Source organism: Oryza brachyantha, chromosome 5, assembly GCF_000231095.2.
Source record: "Oryza brachyantha chromosome 5, ObraRS2, whole genome shotgun sequence".
NCBI lineage: Eukaryota > Viridiplantae > Streptophyta > Magnoliopsida > Poales > Poaceae > Oryza > Oryza brachyantha.
In genome coordinates, this window is record NC_023167.2 from 8,322,253 (window position 1) to 8,337,536 (window position 15,284).

The 15,284-nt window shown below is 40.7% G+C and overlaps 1 protein-coding gene across 1 annotated transcript; it reads left to right on the forward strand.

The window, feature by feature from the left end:
- The first annotated feature begins 11,204 nt into the window (after positions 1 to 11,204).
- LOC102711069 (endo-1,4-beta-xylanase 1-like) lies at positions 11,205 to 15,002 on the forward strand. Its single transcript, XM_040524462.1, has 2 exons — positions 11,205 to 11,851; positions 13,658 to 15,002. Exons 1-2 carry the CDS (start codon positions 11,282 to 11,284, stop codon positions 14,777 to 14,779), a joined length of 1,692 nt encoding a protein of 563 aa, XP_040380396.1. The 5' UTR covers positions 11,205 to 11,281; the 3' UTR covers positions 14,780 to 15,002.
- The last annotated feature ends 282 nt before the right edge of the window (positions 15,003 to 15,284 follow it).

Consider the following 15,284-nt stretch of genomic DNA (forward strand, 5'->3'; position numbering starts at 1 on the left):
AGCTAAGTTCCCTACTTAGACTAAGTTTCCAAAATAAAAAATGGCTATATATCCGAGTGGATATAGAGGCCGGGTAAAAATACCCTTATCTAAGAAAGAAATTTTAGATAGAATACAAAGACGAGAAATGGCTATATATATCCGAGTGGATATAAAGGCTGGGTAAAAATACTCTTCTCTAAAAAGATTTTAGATAACATGTAATACACGAGAAACCGAGTAGGAAACGCGAGAGAGCTTAGAATCACGCTCCACGGATCGAGCATGGCGGCCACGCACGCGGTGAATCTGAGATTGAGTAGCAGTAAAGATTTCGCAAAACAGGAGATCAGGCCAGGTTAATCCTGATTGGCAGATGGAGCTCCTGTCCTTACGTTCAAAAAACAGTATCCCTTAACTATGAAAAAAGTATATAAAGTTTGTGAGGATGTGAATGAATGTTCTTACAATTAAAAACGGTGGAGACAGTGTTCCCTCTGTTGTCTCTACAAGAAAACAGGGTATATGTGCATTTGTACTGACTACTCGGCCAAGGCTATGTAAGCACGCAAAATCGTCAGCCGTAACACATTATGTTAGTTCTACCAGTCCATCTGAATCACTATTATCATTACCGGTCGCTAATGTACGTGCATGGCTATTGTTATGGATATTTAAAAATAGGAACAATTGCAAATCTGACCCTACTTTAAACACGAACTATGAATTTGACCCTACTTTTTTAGCTTTGCAGATTTGGCCTTCTTTTTCAAAAACGAAGCAGCTAAGTGACCCTACTCCGTTTAAGTCATTTAACACCGTTAAGTGAAGGGCAACTTGACCGATTTGCCCTTGCTCTTTTGACCCTATTGTATATTAACTTATAGGAAATAAATGTAAATAGTTATTCAGAAAGATTGGAATAAAGTTTGAACTATATTTGATAGATTTGATGTTAGTTTAATATATATATTTTTTCAAATTTGATAAATTTGAATTTAAATTAATATAATTCGAAATTTGATATTTATTTGATAGATTTGAGGTTAGTTTGATATATATAATTCTAAATTCAATAAATTTGATATGTAACTTAATGTACTTCAAAATTTGAGTTTTCTTTGATAGATTTGAGGTTAATTTGATATATATAATTTCAACTTGAATTAATAAAATTCAAAATTATTGGTTTGAAATAGTTGAATGTAATAGGTACAATCATTGTTAGATGATCTTACAAAATTTTGACAGCATAACAACGTATTATTTTAATTTCGAGCAACATATAGGAAGCACAAGCATAGGTCTATGCATTTTCAAAACATAATCATATCCAACATCAAAAGAACATGGATTGAACAACACATGCAAGTCCACATATCGATCAACATAATGACAAGTCTCCAACAACACATTCAAGGTCCAATAAGCCCAACAAAAGCATCATCAGTCACATACTACATCATCAGTCCCAAAGCATCAAGCATTAATGGATCAAAGCACCTCCCAATCCAAATCAGACCACGGTTAGGCACCAAACAATGCACCTAAACCACTGCCACCTCTTCCTCTTGTTGTACCCCTTCCCCTACCACCGTCACCTCTACCACCGCGATCTCTACGTTCACTTGCACTATTATGAGAGTTAAAGTTCGCAAAAACGTTCAACCTGAAATAAAGGAAGGAGGATAAAGAACTTAATTAGATGTGTTTGTTGTAGGAGAATCGGTACTACCATCTCTAGTAGCACATTGTCTCCTTGCAACTCTTCCTCTTCCTAGGTTGCAGTACAACATTCACACAATATTTCTACCTACGTTGCAGTACAACATCAGGTATAGAAGAGAGCGGATCGGGTCTTCATCTATCCACGGCGGCACCTAGAAAGTTGAGACAGTGAGTTGAGAGCAGATCGGGTCTTCACAGCCTCCTCCCCCACTGCCAGCCACCGCCGGCGCCGCCTCCTCCCTCACTACCCGCTGCGGCCGGCGTCGCCTCCCCCACTGTCGACGGCCGCCGGCGCCACCTCCTCCCTCACTGCTCACTGTGGCCGAGCCGGCCATCGCCAGCGCCGCCTCCTCCTTGCCCGTTGTGGCTGCCGTCGCCTCCCCCACTGCCGACCGACAGCCGCCGGTGTCGCCTCCCCTCACACCGCCGCCTCCCCCATGCATCGGCTTTCCCACACCGCGCCCGTTGGCGGCCAGCCGCCCACTGCCCGACGACGCCACTGGGCTGGCTCGGCGCCGCTCCTCCCTCGGCCTCGGTTGATGCCGCTCCTTCCCCGGGCCCGCTCGGCACCGCCTCCTCAGTCCTCCCTCGGGCTCTCCTCTCAGATCGGAGAGGCAATGAGTTGAGAAAGAGAGAAAATATGACTTGAGGGGCAAAATAGTCCATTCATATTCCAAATTTATTTATTTTAATTCATTCGCCCTAAACCCTAACGGCATGCATCAACTACGGTCAGAAGGCTGGTTCGCTTTTGAAAAGGAGGGTCAAATTTGCAATGTTGAAAAAGAAGGGTCGGATCCATAATTAGCCTTTAAAGTGGGGTCAGATATGCAATTATCCCTTAAAAATATCAAAAGATTGGATCATGATTTAATAATTTTAAATTTTGTAATAATGAATATCGATTTGCATTCAGTTTATACTTTTGAGCAATTTTACGATCCTTGAGTAGATACTGAGAGGTATCAAAATGTTAGTGTAAAATTTGTTACCTTATAGTACTAGGTACCAAGAGTTACCAAAATTTTACATTAAAATTTTAGTACTTCCTGTTGCCTTCTCAAATACTGTAAAATTGCTCTACTTTATAGTCTTACTTGTAGGCTTTTTTATGGTTTGATAGGTGAAATTCATAACTAATAGAAAAAATTGGATGATCTATCTAATCGCCGGCCAGATTTTCCTAGATAACCTGAAATAATAAATAATAATAATAATAATAATAATAATAATAATAATAATAATAATAATAATAATAATAATAATAATAATAACACTAAGTTTGAGAACCATTGTAGAAACTTTTCCGTAGCTGATCTTTTTCACCGATCAATTTTATCATGTTTGAAAAGCATAGTATCAAAATTTACGCTTAAAATTTTAGTATCTCATCCAAAGATACTAAATTTTATACTATAGATGATGGTTCCTCCATTACTTTCTCAAGAATCGAAAAAAAGTACCTTGAGATACTATATTTTTCAGTGTATAAATCTAGGACCTTGAGGTAAGACGTATCATAAGGTATCAAAATTTTGCACTAAAAAATTTTGGTAACTCAAGATACTTGAGGATGGCAAAAAAAACTTTTTGCATATAGTCTACTAAAGGGGTGAGTACCACATATTTATAAATAAAATAATTTATGAATAAAATTTTTTATTCGTGTTCTTAATGATCTATTCCAAATTTAGAGTTATTTTTTTTTATTTTGGCCATCTAGCCTCTAGAGCCCGAAAATAAGAGCCCATGAAATTGAAGTACGAATTTAATTGAGAATGCGACCCACGTTTTAGTGACCGTATGGCAATACATAATGGCATAGGATCCTAGTCCGAGCACGCACGAGTGCACGACCCCCACACACTTCTCTATGTGGTTATTTAAGTTGATTTATACAAAGGAAGCGATGCAATAACTATTTGCATAGAGGCCACAATATTTGCATATGCCTCGTTGCATTTTGAGGATAACCTTTTCTTCTACTTGTTCATTATCTAGATTTTGTATTATATGTAGAGTAATTTTATAGTCCTTGAGTAGGTATCAGGAGGTACCAAAATTTTAGTGTAAAATTTGGTATCTTCTAGTATTTAGATATCATGAGATACCAAAATTTTACACTAAAGATGCGTTTGGTTCCAGATGGGATGGGTTGGAACAGAGTCAACCTATCCCTGACCCTGTTTGGGTGGTGGATAAGTGAGATGGGTTGAACCTAGAAGAAGAATATTCCTTCCAGATCTAGGTCCAACCCATCCCATCAAAATGGTGGGACGGATCCGTCCTAGGACGACCACGATGCCAGAGGGGTGTTCATTTTATTTATTAAATTTATTTATATTACTTGTATAAATATACATTCAATTACTTTAGGTTATTCATATATTAATCCTAGTATTTAATATTTTATTTTGGATATGAGAGGTAACGTTTATCCCATTTCATCCCTTTAACCAAACAAAAAACAGGTCCAACCTATCCCATCTCATCCCTTCCACCAAACAAAAAACAGGTTCCAGCCCATCCATCCAACCAAACAGAAAAATAGAACTAACTCATCTTATAATCAAGGGATGGAGCCAACCCAACCCACCTCATCCACAAACCAAACGCATCCTAAAATAATTTTAGTATCTCCTGGTACATTCTCATCTCAAATACTATAAAATTGCTCAAGTACGTATCATTGGGATAATTCTAGAGGAGAGTTCAGGGCTAAAATAGACTTATCCGTATATTTAGATAGGTAGCCGAAGGTTTTTGAGTAAGCCGTCGTACTCGAATGCATGGTGCGGTCGGCTTGCTTGCGCAGTCGTCGACGGTCAAGACGTACGTATTCAAGAGTGGATTAACCAAAGGAATGTCTTACTAACTTCTTTTTACTGAACACGAACGCGCACCTAACGATCTCACCGCCGGCCGTTGCCCGTAGCGTACGTGAGAACCGATCGATTGCGCCACCAAGCTGCATAATTAAGCTAGAATGTTCGGTCAGAATGGAGTTAATAGTTTGGTTTTACTAAGAAAAAACAAAATAATATATTTACAAATAAAAGTAATTTATAAATACTATATATATATATAGGTACTCGACGATTTAAATGCAAAGGTCAAAAAATAAACTAAAAAAACACAAACATCAACTCTAAATTTAAAATTAAAAACTTTAATTTTAATCTGCGTTTGTAAGAAAAAGAAAGATAAAAATATCCCAACTATGCACATGCATGTATGTGTGCCTACAGCCTACACACTACACTACACAGCAAGCTTGGCTTGATCGATCGATCGATATAATAGCTCCACCGTCTTCCATACTACTTTCATATTTTTTTTCTGTTTCACTTTATAAAAACTTTTGATCTTATCTAGATTTGCATGTTTACTTATGAAATCTACGTAAAACCGAAAAAGTATAATAATATTAGACAGGGAGTATTATTTATAAACTTTGTTCAGCTTTTCAGCCGTTTTTCATGTCTTCAAGGCATGTATTGCAAACGCTCTACGCCTCAACGAACTGGTATCTGGATATTCTTGGGGTCGTGCATGTGCTCATGCGTAGTGTGTGCAGTGCGCCGTCATTAATTATGCACGCGGCGGCGGCAAGATGCGAACTCGGGCACGCCGGCGGCGCCGTCATCCTTAGCGGACAAGCTCAGCACTGGGCTGGGCTGCCTACTTTCCTTGATTCGTTCAGCTATTGAATTGACCGCACAAAATTCTACCCCTTCCGTTTGATTGGTTGAGCTACTGAGGTCCTGTTTAGTTTTCAAAATTCTTTCCTCAAAAACATCACATCAAATCTTTAAACATTTAAATAAAATATTAAACATAAATAAAAAAAACTAATTACACAAATAGAAGGGAACTCGTGAGACGAATCTTTCAGGCATAATTAGCGAATGATTAGCCATAAGTGCTACAGTAATCCACATGTGCTAATGATAGATTAATTAGACTCAAAAGATTTGTTATGCGGTTTCTAGGCGAGCTATGAATTTTTTTTCCATTTGTGTCCAAAAACACTTTTCGATATCTGGTCGAACGTTCGATGTGACACCCATAAATTTTCTTTTCGTGAACTAAAAGGAGCCTGAATCGAACACACAAGATTCTATTCTCCCTGTTCGTTATGTTTATAAGATTTTATACCTATATCTAAATTTATAAATGGATCAATGTGTCGGAGATATGGGCCTGGGGATATCCCCTGTGTATGGTTGGCGTGCGGCGACTGTGGGCCCAAAGGCCCAAGCCCCAGAGGGGAAAGGGGAAGGGGGTCAAGCCCGAAAGGGGGCCAACTGAACGAGCGCTGGAGGTCAGGGCACCCCCAACCCCCTCAGCGCGAGGGCTACGTATCACGGGGCCCACCCCACATCAGGCGTGGCCTCGGTGCCCAACCGCTGGATTTATTGCGATGGGAGGGCGCCTGATGCACCGCGTCGCCCTCATGATGGGTGCAGGCATGCGCCTGCATCGTATTAAATGTGGCGCAGACGCACGCCCCCCTCCTCCCCGTTTGCTCTCCCCAGGGAAAAGGCAAGAGGGGACAGGGCATCCTGACAACACAATGACATCTCTGTCACCGCGGGGATGGGCTATCCCCCTCCATCGTCGTCTCATTAAATGCGACGTACAACTGCAAGGGGGCAAGGGCGGCTGCCCTATTCGAACCGCTGAGTCCTAAGGAGCATCGCCCCTTCCGCCTACTCGCTGACCGATGGGACCGGATGAGAGGGGCATGGACGCCCCCCTCCGCCTAACCTCTAACTGATGAGACTGGACGGAAGCAGCGTGGCACCAGCAGGCCTCCGCAGCGGTCCCAAGAAGGATGACAACCTACGTGTCATAGCCGAATGATGACCTATGTATTGATAGTTGGTGAACATGGCGGCCATCGTGGTGTCCCATTGCTAGTATAAAAGGAGGCCCTGGCCAATGGATGACAAAAAGAACGAGAACATTCTCACATAAGCTTGAACACATTTACTCACATAGTGCTCAAGCAACAGGAATAGGGTATTACACCTCGCGGTGGCCTGAACCTGTCTAACTCCTTTCTGTCCATCGGGGAGCCTGATCCCAGGATCTACTTCGCATTTACTTTTTTGCTCCCACCGAGGCTTTTGGGCTCCAACTTGCACCCCTAGGCCGAACTCAAAAAGGGGTCTCTCCGACTCCTGCTCAAGGAGCTCACGCTCCGACACAATGTATATGTTATATATGTATGTCTAGATGTATTTGTACCTATATAAATTTTAGAAGAGATACATCATCTTATACTATGAAACGGTGACACTATATTTTATTAATATTCTCAAAGAAAAATAATTTCATCTAGAAATGTACTCCTAATTAAGAGTTATTTGCCTTGGAAATAACGTCACAATAATGTACAAACTGTTCTTATTTTATACTTCATCCGTCCCTAAATATTTGACACCGTTGAATTAATTTTTGACACATGTTTGACCGTTCATTTTTATTCAACTTTTTTTATAAATATGTAAAGATATATGTGCATAAAAGTATATTTAAAAATAAATGAAATGATATAAAATAATTAATAATTATGTAAATTTTTGAATAAGACGAATAGTCAAATATGTAAAAAAAATTCAACGACGTCAAATATTTAAGGATGGTGGGAGTAAATCATTGAAGGCTTTGTATGTGTTTAAATATAATAGAACAATTTTTACTAGTATATATCTCATGTCGTATATAGTTATATGGTTTAATTTGGATATTAAGCATATGAAAGGTAACGGGTGCTGTAATATTATTAGAGTGTCACAAAATTAATTAGAGCGTTGATTACTTTGTGTTGATCCACTGTATAAGTTATGCACTCTAAAATCAAATATAAAAACTATGCATTTCCTAGTCCACCGTATAAGAGTTATTGCCATCTAATTGACGTATTTCTTTATAATGCTACAACAGCATGTTATATTGATAAATTAATAGGGTGGTTTTACGAAACTCTAAAACCATAATTACGAGGATTATGGCCGCGTTTGTTTGGAGCCATGATAAGTTAACTTACCTGGCACGGAAAACGTACTAATAGATTAGTATATGATTAATTAATTATTAATTATTTAAAAAATATAAAATAAATTAATATGATTTTTTAAAATAACTTTTCTATAGAAAATTTTTGTAAAAGGTACACCGTTTAGTAGTTCGGAAAGCGTGCGCGCGGAAAACGAGAGAGTAAGTTCCCCAATGCTTTCGGTTTGTGTAACTCGAACAATGTATATACACCTTCAAATAAGAAATAGCTAACACAAGTTATATGCTAAACCCAACTTAGTTTACGAGACATGTATGCTGTGATTGACTAAACCATGCCCTTTTTGTAAAAAGTGGGTTCTTAGAAGCAACTTATTCCTAGCTCTTTCCTTAGACTTTTAAACGCATGTTTTTTGAATTGTTAAATAATATATTTTCTACCAAAAGTTTATATATAGAAGTTTATCATCTAAATTTTTAATTTTATAGTAGTTAATTCTATTTTTACAAAAAAATCATAAAAATTTTCATTCTTCATATTTCATCAAGAAAAAACACACCATGGGAACAAACATATATATGCCTACTGCCCAAGGCCATAACGCTCTAGTGTTAATTAATGTGTCACATGGTGTTCATTACTTTCACTGTCATATTATTATAGTGAGTACAATAAGGTGATGTAGGTGGGCTATAAGAATTAACATATTAGATTTGTGCGTAAGTTTACAGAGGAGAGGATGTTTGCTTGGCCGGGCCACTAGCGACACCAGTCAGGTTTTAGCCAATGTGTTTTGATGTATCTTTGTGTTGGATTTAAATGCTCCACTGGATACTTTGTACTCTTTTGTGATTTTTTTCATTGTTTCAATCAATAATATGTTTTCATAGTTTCTTTGTGTCAACTTAAAATATTCCTTAGAGTCCTAAAAAATTCGCTCTAACATGGAGTCAAACACAGGACCTGCCTTTATAGCCACTAGGGCTACAGGCCCTTTTGCACATATTGTTGTTATTCTAATAGATGAAAACTCCATGTTTCATAATATACATCAAAATGTAAGTGTGTGTTTCACCATTTCAAGATCAATAACATTCTTTTAGTGAATAATAAAAGATTTTTTATCTGTGATGAAACAACGCCTGATTTTTTTAGCCCAATTTTTAGGGGATTTCCATGGATTGCATATGGATGGATGGTGGATGGGAATTCTGAAGTAAGGGCATACCGAGATTGATCGATCGGTGGAAGTAGAGTTGGCACTGGTGTCTAAAATCCTTGATGCGACACCGGTCACTGACAATGTGATAACATCATGGTAAGCTGGTGTCATATGAAGGGAATGTGACACAGATTCACTATTACAACCCCTATTTACTTGTGCCCGGTAGATATTAATTATTTCATCAATTTCAATGCTTAATGCTAGCCTCATGATACCTGTGAGTTGGATAGCTGCATGCTTGTATGCAGATAGAACAACGTCTGCTCATTTCTTGGTGAATTATGTCCTTGCGTCAACGACCTGAAGACATGGCCTCGAGTGACGTGAGATTTGGAAATATTTTCCTTTGAGATTTTGGCTGCGGCGCTTCATGTCGAGTCAATTTCTTTTGGGGTTCAGATTTAGAAATATGTTCCCTAGAGGTTTAGTAATAAAATTATTTTTTAAAAAGACTTAGAAAATAAAAAAAATCTTCATGCAGCACAGCAACGAACAAGCGCATGGGCTGCCATTTTGTGTTGAGCTCTATAAGAGAGTTAGGTTGACATCCTTGGATAAATACATAATAACAATCATCTTCTCTCTAAATTTTATACTACCTTTGTCCCTAAATATTTGACGTCGTTGATTTTTTTATATTGACTATTTATCTTATTTAAAAAATTTACATAATTATTAATTATTTTTATATCAGTTTATTTATTGTTAAATATACTTTTATACATATATATATATAGTTTTACATATTTGATAAAAAAAATTAAATAAGACGAATAATCAAACGTGTATAAAAAAATCGACTGCGTCGAATATTTAAGAACGGAGGGAGTACAACCATTTTGTTTAGTCGCCGGTCGGAACAAGATGGCCATGGTGCTCGAGCATCCCTTGAGCAGTGTCTTTGAGCCTTGAGCGCATATGCACCTACATAGGGGTGGTGTAAGTGTAAGGAAACGTGTATAGTACACGACAGCTCAATGTCATCCACAACTTGATCTTTTCCCTGCCATAGCTGTGAGCCTCGAAGGAGTACGATCGTCTTCATCTCCCACGACTCGTTGGTGTTGGTCAAGTCACCGCACTGTGTCGTTGCTAAACTGCTTCACCTCATTGATCTCTAACAATCTATTCCGTTAGTGCATGAATCAAATATTTTTTATTAATCTCATTTAATTAATTGAGAGAGACCATTTTATTTCTCTATATAGTTAAGTTAACGAAATCTTTGTACGGCCTAAAACAAGCACATAAACAGTGGCATTTTTGACTGAACATTAACATGCACCGGCTTCCTTAATAAGTGTGTGCATTAACGGTTTGGTGGGGGAGAGGGTGTGATTTTGTATTTCTATGTTGATGACATACTAATATTTGGGATAAATATTAATGTCGTGAATGAATTAAAAAAATTCACCAAAATTTTGACACGAATGATTTGGGGGAACCTAATGTTATTTGAAACATGAAATTGATTAAATTCAAGGATAGGATTATGTTTTCACAAACCCATTATGTGGACAAGGTCCTAAATCATTATAGGTTTATGGATTGCAAAACAGCTCCAACACTTTATGACATATATTTTGAATAGTAACAGGATAACTCCTCGGCTATCACTCCGATTAAACAATGAGTGAGATAAACACAATCTAATAATAATCCTATAGATCAGATGTAGCTGGGATAGTATAAGATTGAAGATAACAAATATCAATTAACAAACTGAATATAAGGTACTCAAAGTGATTGATCAGAACAATTCAATAGCCAAAAGTTACTTAAATTAGATCGATACGATAACTAGCCATCATACAAGTTTGACGAGAATATTGTCCTTACCAACAATGAAAATGTTGTTCCGTTTTTTCAAATAAAATGCCAAAAGATGGCCTGCATATATTTATAATGGTCACGTGATCACATACTTGTATGCACAATATTTTTTTCTGTTGTTTTCTGAACTTAAGGAAAGGAGATCTATCTGCCAATCAGAAATAACCTGATCTCCTGTGTTGCAAAATCTTTACTGCTACTCAAGCGAGATTCACTGTGATTGCTTCAGCCAAGTTCATCCACACCAACAACAACAAAAAATAAATAAAAAAAAGTTTTAGCCTGTCCATACGTACGCTTCAAACACAAGCTAGCATCCATGATATTTGGCGGCGCCGTCGCAGAGATTGCAGGCTGCGTGTGCCCTATAAATACGCATGCAGCCACCGGAGCGACTCACTCCACACTCACTACTGCAAGCAAGACAAGACATCGAGCAACCGAGCTCACTTCTTGCACTCTCGCTAGCTCGACCACCGATCGCTTTTGCTATGGCTCGCACTCAGGAGGTCCCGTTCGGCGTGAACCTGATCGGGAATGGCTGGGCGCCGCTGGGCGCGAGCACGACGCTGTCGGAGGAGCACGTAGTCGAGCAGGATCAGGCCGTGCTCCCGGCCGTGGACGGCATCGGCGAGCGCGAGGAGCGCAGGTACGTCCTTGCGGCGCGCCGTGACGGCGAGGACGACGGGCTGCGGCACGCGGTCCCGGCGGGCGCGCTCGTGCCCCGCGTCACGTACCGTGTCGCCGGGTGGGTCGCCGTGCAGGGTGGCGACGGCGGCGGCTGCGCCGGCGCCGAGGTCGGCCACGTGGTGCGTGTCAGCCTCCGCGTGGGCGACGGCGGCGGGTTTCGGCTGCTCGACTGCGGCGCGGTGTGTGCCGGCGTGGCCGGCGGCTGGGTGGAGATCAAGGGCGCGTTCCGGCTGAAGGAGACCCCGGCCGGCGAGGTGGCGGTACACGTCCACGGCGCGCCCGCCGGCGTTGACGTGAAGGTGATGGACCTCCGTGTGTTCGCGGAGGACCGGAAGGCGAGGTTCAAGCAGCTCAGGGAGAAGACTGACAAGGTGAGCTATCCTTCCCATCGACCAAACTCGTACAACAAAACTCACACGATATGCATGATAAGTTGAACACACATCTTATCATTTTTCTAGGCAATATATAATAGCCAATCCTAAGTTAATTTGCTGCTAATTACGCCTTCCCTCTCTAAATATTTAACGTCGTTGACTTTTTAATATATGTTTAACTATTCGTCTTATTCAAAAAATTTTAATTATTAATTATTTTTATATTATTTTATTTATTGTTAAATATACTTTTATGTATATAGCTTTACATATTTTTCAAAAAAAAAATGAATAAGACAAATAGTCAAACGTGTATAAAAAAGTCAACAGTATCAAACATTTAGGGACAGGGGTAGTAAATGATTGTCTATTGTACCGTGTCATCAGCATCCTATTTTCTGGGTGCCACGACCATACTTATGTGTCAGAAAGTGATAAGGCTAGTCAGTTTAATAGGGTGTCACATCAATAGATGAGAGAGAAATTTATCCCTATAAAACTTATCTAATTCGATTATCTAGTTTAAGGGAGAAATGTAGAAGTCGGCGCACGGCAGTGGCTACTTGTTGTGTTTATTTCTCGTGTGAGCAGCAGAGTGACGCAAGTGCACAAGTACATGTCCATAGAAGGGAGTGACACATCGTGATGATATGGATTGATTATATTGCTGTCTCCGTCCAATTTATAAGTTGTTTATCAGGGATTAAGCTTGTAGAGTAAAATTATTGTCTCCTAATAAACGAGAAATGAAGGAGAGTGAAAGAGTAGTGGGAATAAAATATAAAAATTTTGATGAAAACTGATGGATGGGATAAGTACAACTATTCACCCTGAATAGTGTGAGAAATATTTATATTTTGATATAAGATTCAAATCTCATAAATTCTTACATTTTAAATATAGAGAATATTTTCTTCTAAGTCGTATAAAAATGGAGAATAAAATTTCTATAGGCTAGTTTTGCACAAACGTCCACCTTTTGTTTTGTTATAGTTCACAATTTGAGTACAATTTATTTCTTCCTTATTGACAACCATCTACAGTAAAGTGATACTTTCTAATTTTAAGTTAGAACCTTACTTCCTCCAAATATCTGTCACTATATAAACTATTCATATTTAAGTTTTGTTTCTAATTAATGAACAATTTGTAAATATTTGAAAATGCATCGTAGTATCAGAAATATGTTGCATCAAATTTAGGTTCATCATAATATTAGAATAAATAAATAATCCTTGGTCAAATTTGAAATATACCGTACAAGTGGACACTGTCGACTGTCGAGTAACTGGATAAAAAGGAATACTAACTAGCTAGCTTCCAATGTTGATGATTCCATTGCTGATGTAGTAGTGGTTAAAAAAAACTAATCAATTGACCAATAGATGGTTCCATTTGGAAATTTTCTCCACAAGGTCATTTGCGCTACCTCCGTTCCTGTTTGATGCAATTAACATTTTATATACGTTTGATTATTTGTCTTATTCAAAAAAATTACATAATTATTAATTATTTTTATATTATCTCATTTATTGTTAAGTATACTTTTATGCATATATATATATAGCTTTACATATTTTTAAAAAAATTAAATAAGACGAATGATCAAACGTGTATAAAAAAGTTAATAGCGTCAATCATTTAGGGACGGAATGAGTATAAAAAATTAAGACAATTAGCTGAATTGACAGTAGCAATTCTACTGAAAACAGTAATTAGCTCAGCACCACGTAGGACGTAGCTCACAACCATGATCCATGAGTCCATGACGTTGACTGCCCATTTGACCTTTCTCATCAGGTTCGCAAGCGCGACGTCGTCCTCAAGTTCGGCGGCGCGGCCGGAGTAGCCGCGAGCATGTCCGGCGCCACCGTCCGGGTGGTGCAGATGGACGCCGCCTTCCCGCTGGGCACCTGCATCAACGGCTCGGTGATCCAGGACCCCAGCTTCGTCGACTTCTTCACCAACAACTTCGACTGGGCCGTCTTCGAGAACGAGCTCAAGTGGTACTGGACGGAGGCGCAGCGCGGCCAGCTCAACTACCGCGACGCCGACGCGCTGCTCGACTTCTGCGAGCGCCACGGCAAGCCAGCGCGCGGCCACTGCATCTTCTGGGCCGTCGACGGCGACGTGCAGCAGTGGGTCAAGGACCTCGGCCGCGACGACCTCGCCTCGGCGGTGCACGGCCGCCTCAACGGCCTCCTGTCCCGCTACGCCGGCCACTTCCGCCACTACGACGTCAACAACGAGATGCTGCACGGCCGCTTCTACCGCGACCGGCTCGGCGACGACGCCGCCGCGCTCATGTTCCGCGAGGCCGCGCGGCTGGACCCGGCGGCGCAGCTCTTCGTCAACGACTACAACGTCGAGTGCGCCAACGACCCCAACGCGACGCCGGAGAAGTACATCGAGCTGATCACCGCGCTCCAGCGCGGCGGCGCGGCGGTGGGCGGCATCGGCTTGCAGGGGCACGTCTCGAACCCGTCGGGCGAGGTCATCTGCGACGCGCTCGACAGGCTCGCCACGACGGGGCTGCCCGTCTGGATCACCGAGCTGGACGTGAGCGAGGCCGACGTGTCCCTCCGCGCCGACGACCTGGAGGTGGTGCTCCGCGAGGCGTACGCGCACCCGGCCGTGGCCGGCGTCGTGCTGTGGGGGTTCATGCAGGGCCGCATGTGGCGCCAGGACGCGGCCCTCGTCGACGCCGACGGCGGCGTCAACGAGGCCGGGCAGAGGCTGGTGAATCTCCGGAGGGAGTGGATGTCGGACGCGCGCGGAAGCGTCGACGGCGTCGGCAGTTTCAGGTTCAGGGGGTACCACGGCACGTACGTCGTGGAGGTGACGACGGCGTCGGGGAAGACGCTCAAGACGTTCGCCGTGGACAAAGGGGAGACCTCGCTTGTGGTGGACATGCAAATTTAACGGCTACGTGGAGTTATGAGATCTTTTATTCATACTGATACATATATAGTACCAAATAAATTCAAATGTATGGAGAGCACGAGGGACAGTGGTACTAAGGATTCTACAACGGAACAGCGGATGTTCGCCTTATATTTTTAAGTTGGTATAATGGTATTGTAAGACAAATATAAGGTACTGTATCCGGTAAGATTTAATGGATATGAATAAAGTTAACGAGTTATTTCTCGGTTTATACAACTAGAATCGCGACTGAAAAAACCATTTTTTTCTAGTCGAGGGTGTGGAAAAATATTGGATGCGAGAGAAATCCTAAGTTGTGTTGTATATTAACTGACCCTCGTAAAGTGTATATACAACATATATGAGAGAGAGAATTGAAGTACAAGATAAATATTTTATCGGATCACTCTAGCCAAAGGCGAAAAAAATTGGAGACAAAGCTACAATTATATTATAGATGAGGCACCTTGCAGATATTGGTAGATGCTGTTGGAAGCATCTT

Coding starts and splice junctions, on each gene's coding strand:
- LOC102711069 (XM_040524462.1), top strand. CDS start 11,282: ATGGCTCGCACTCAGGAGGTCCCGTTCGGCGTGAACCTGATCGGGAAT. Junction 11,852..13,657: donor TCAGGGAGAAGACTGACAAG/GTGAGCTATCCT, acceptor CTTTCTCATCAG/GTTCGCAAGCGCGACGTCGT.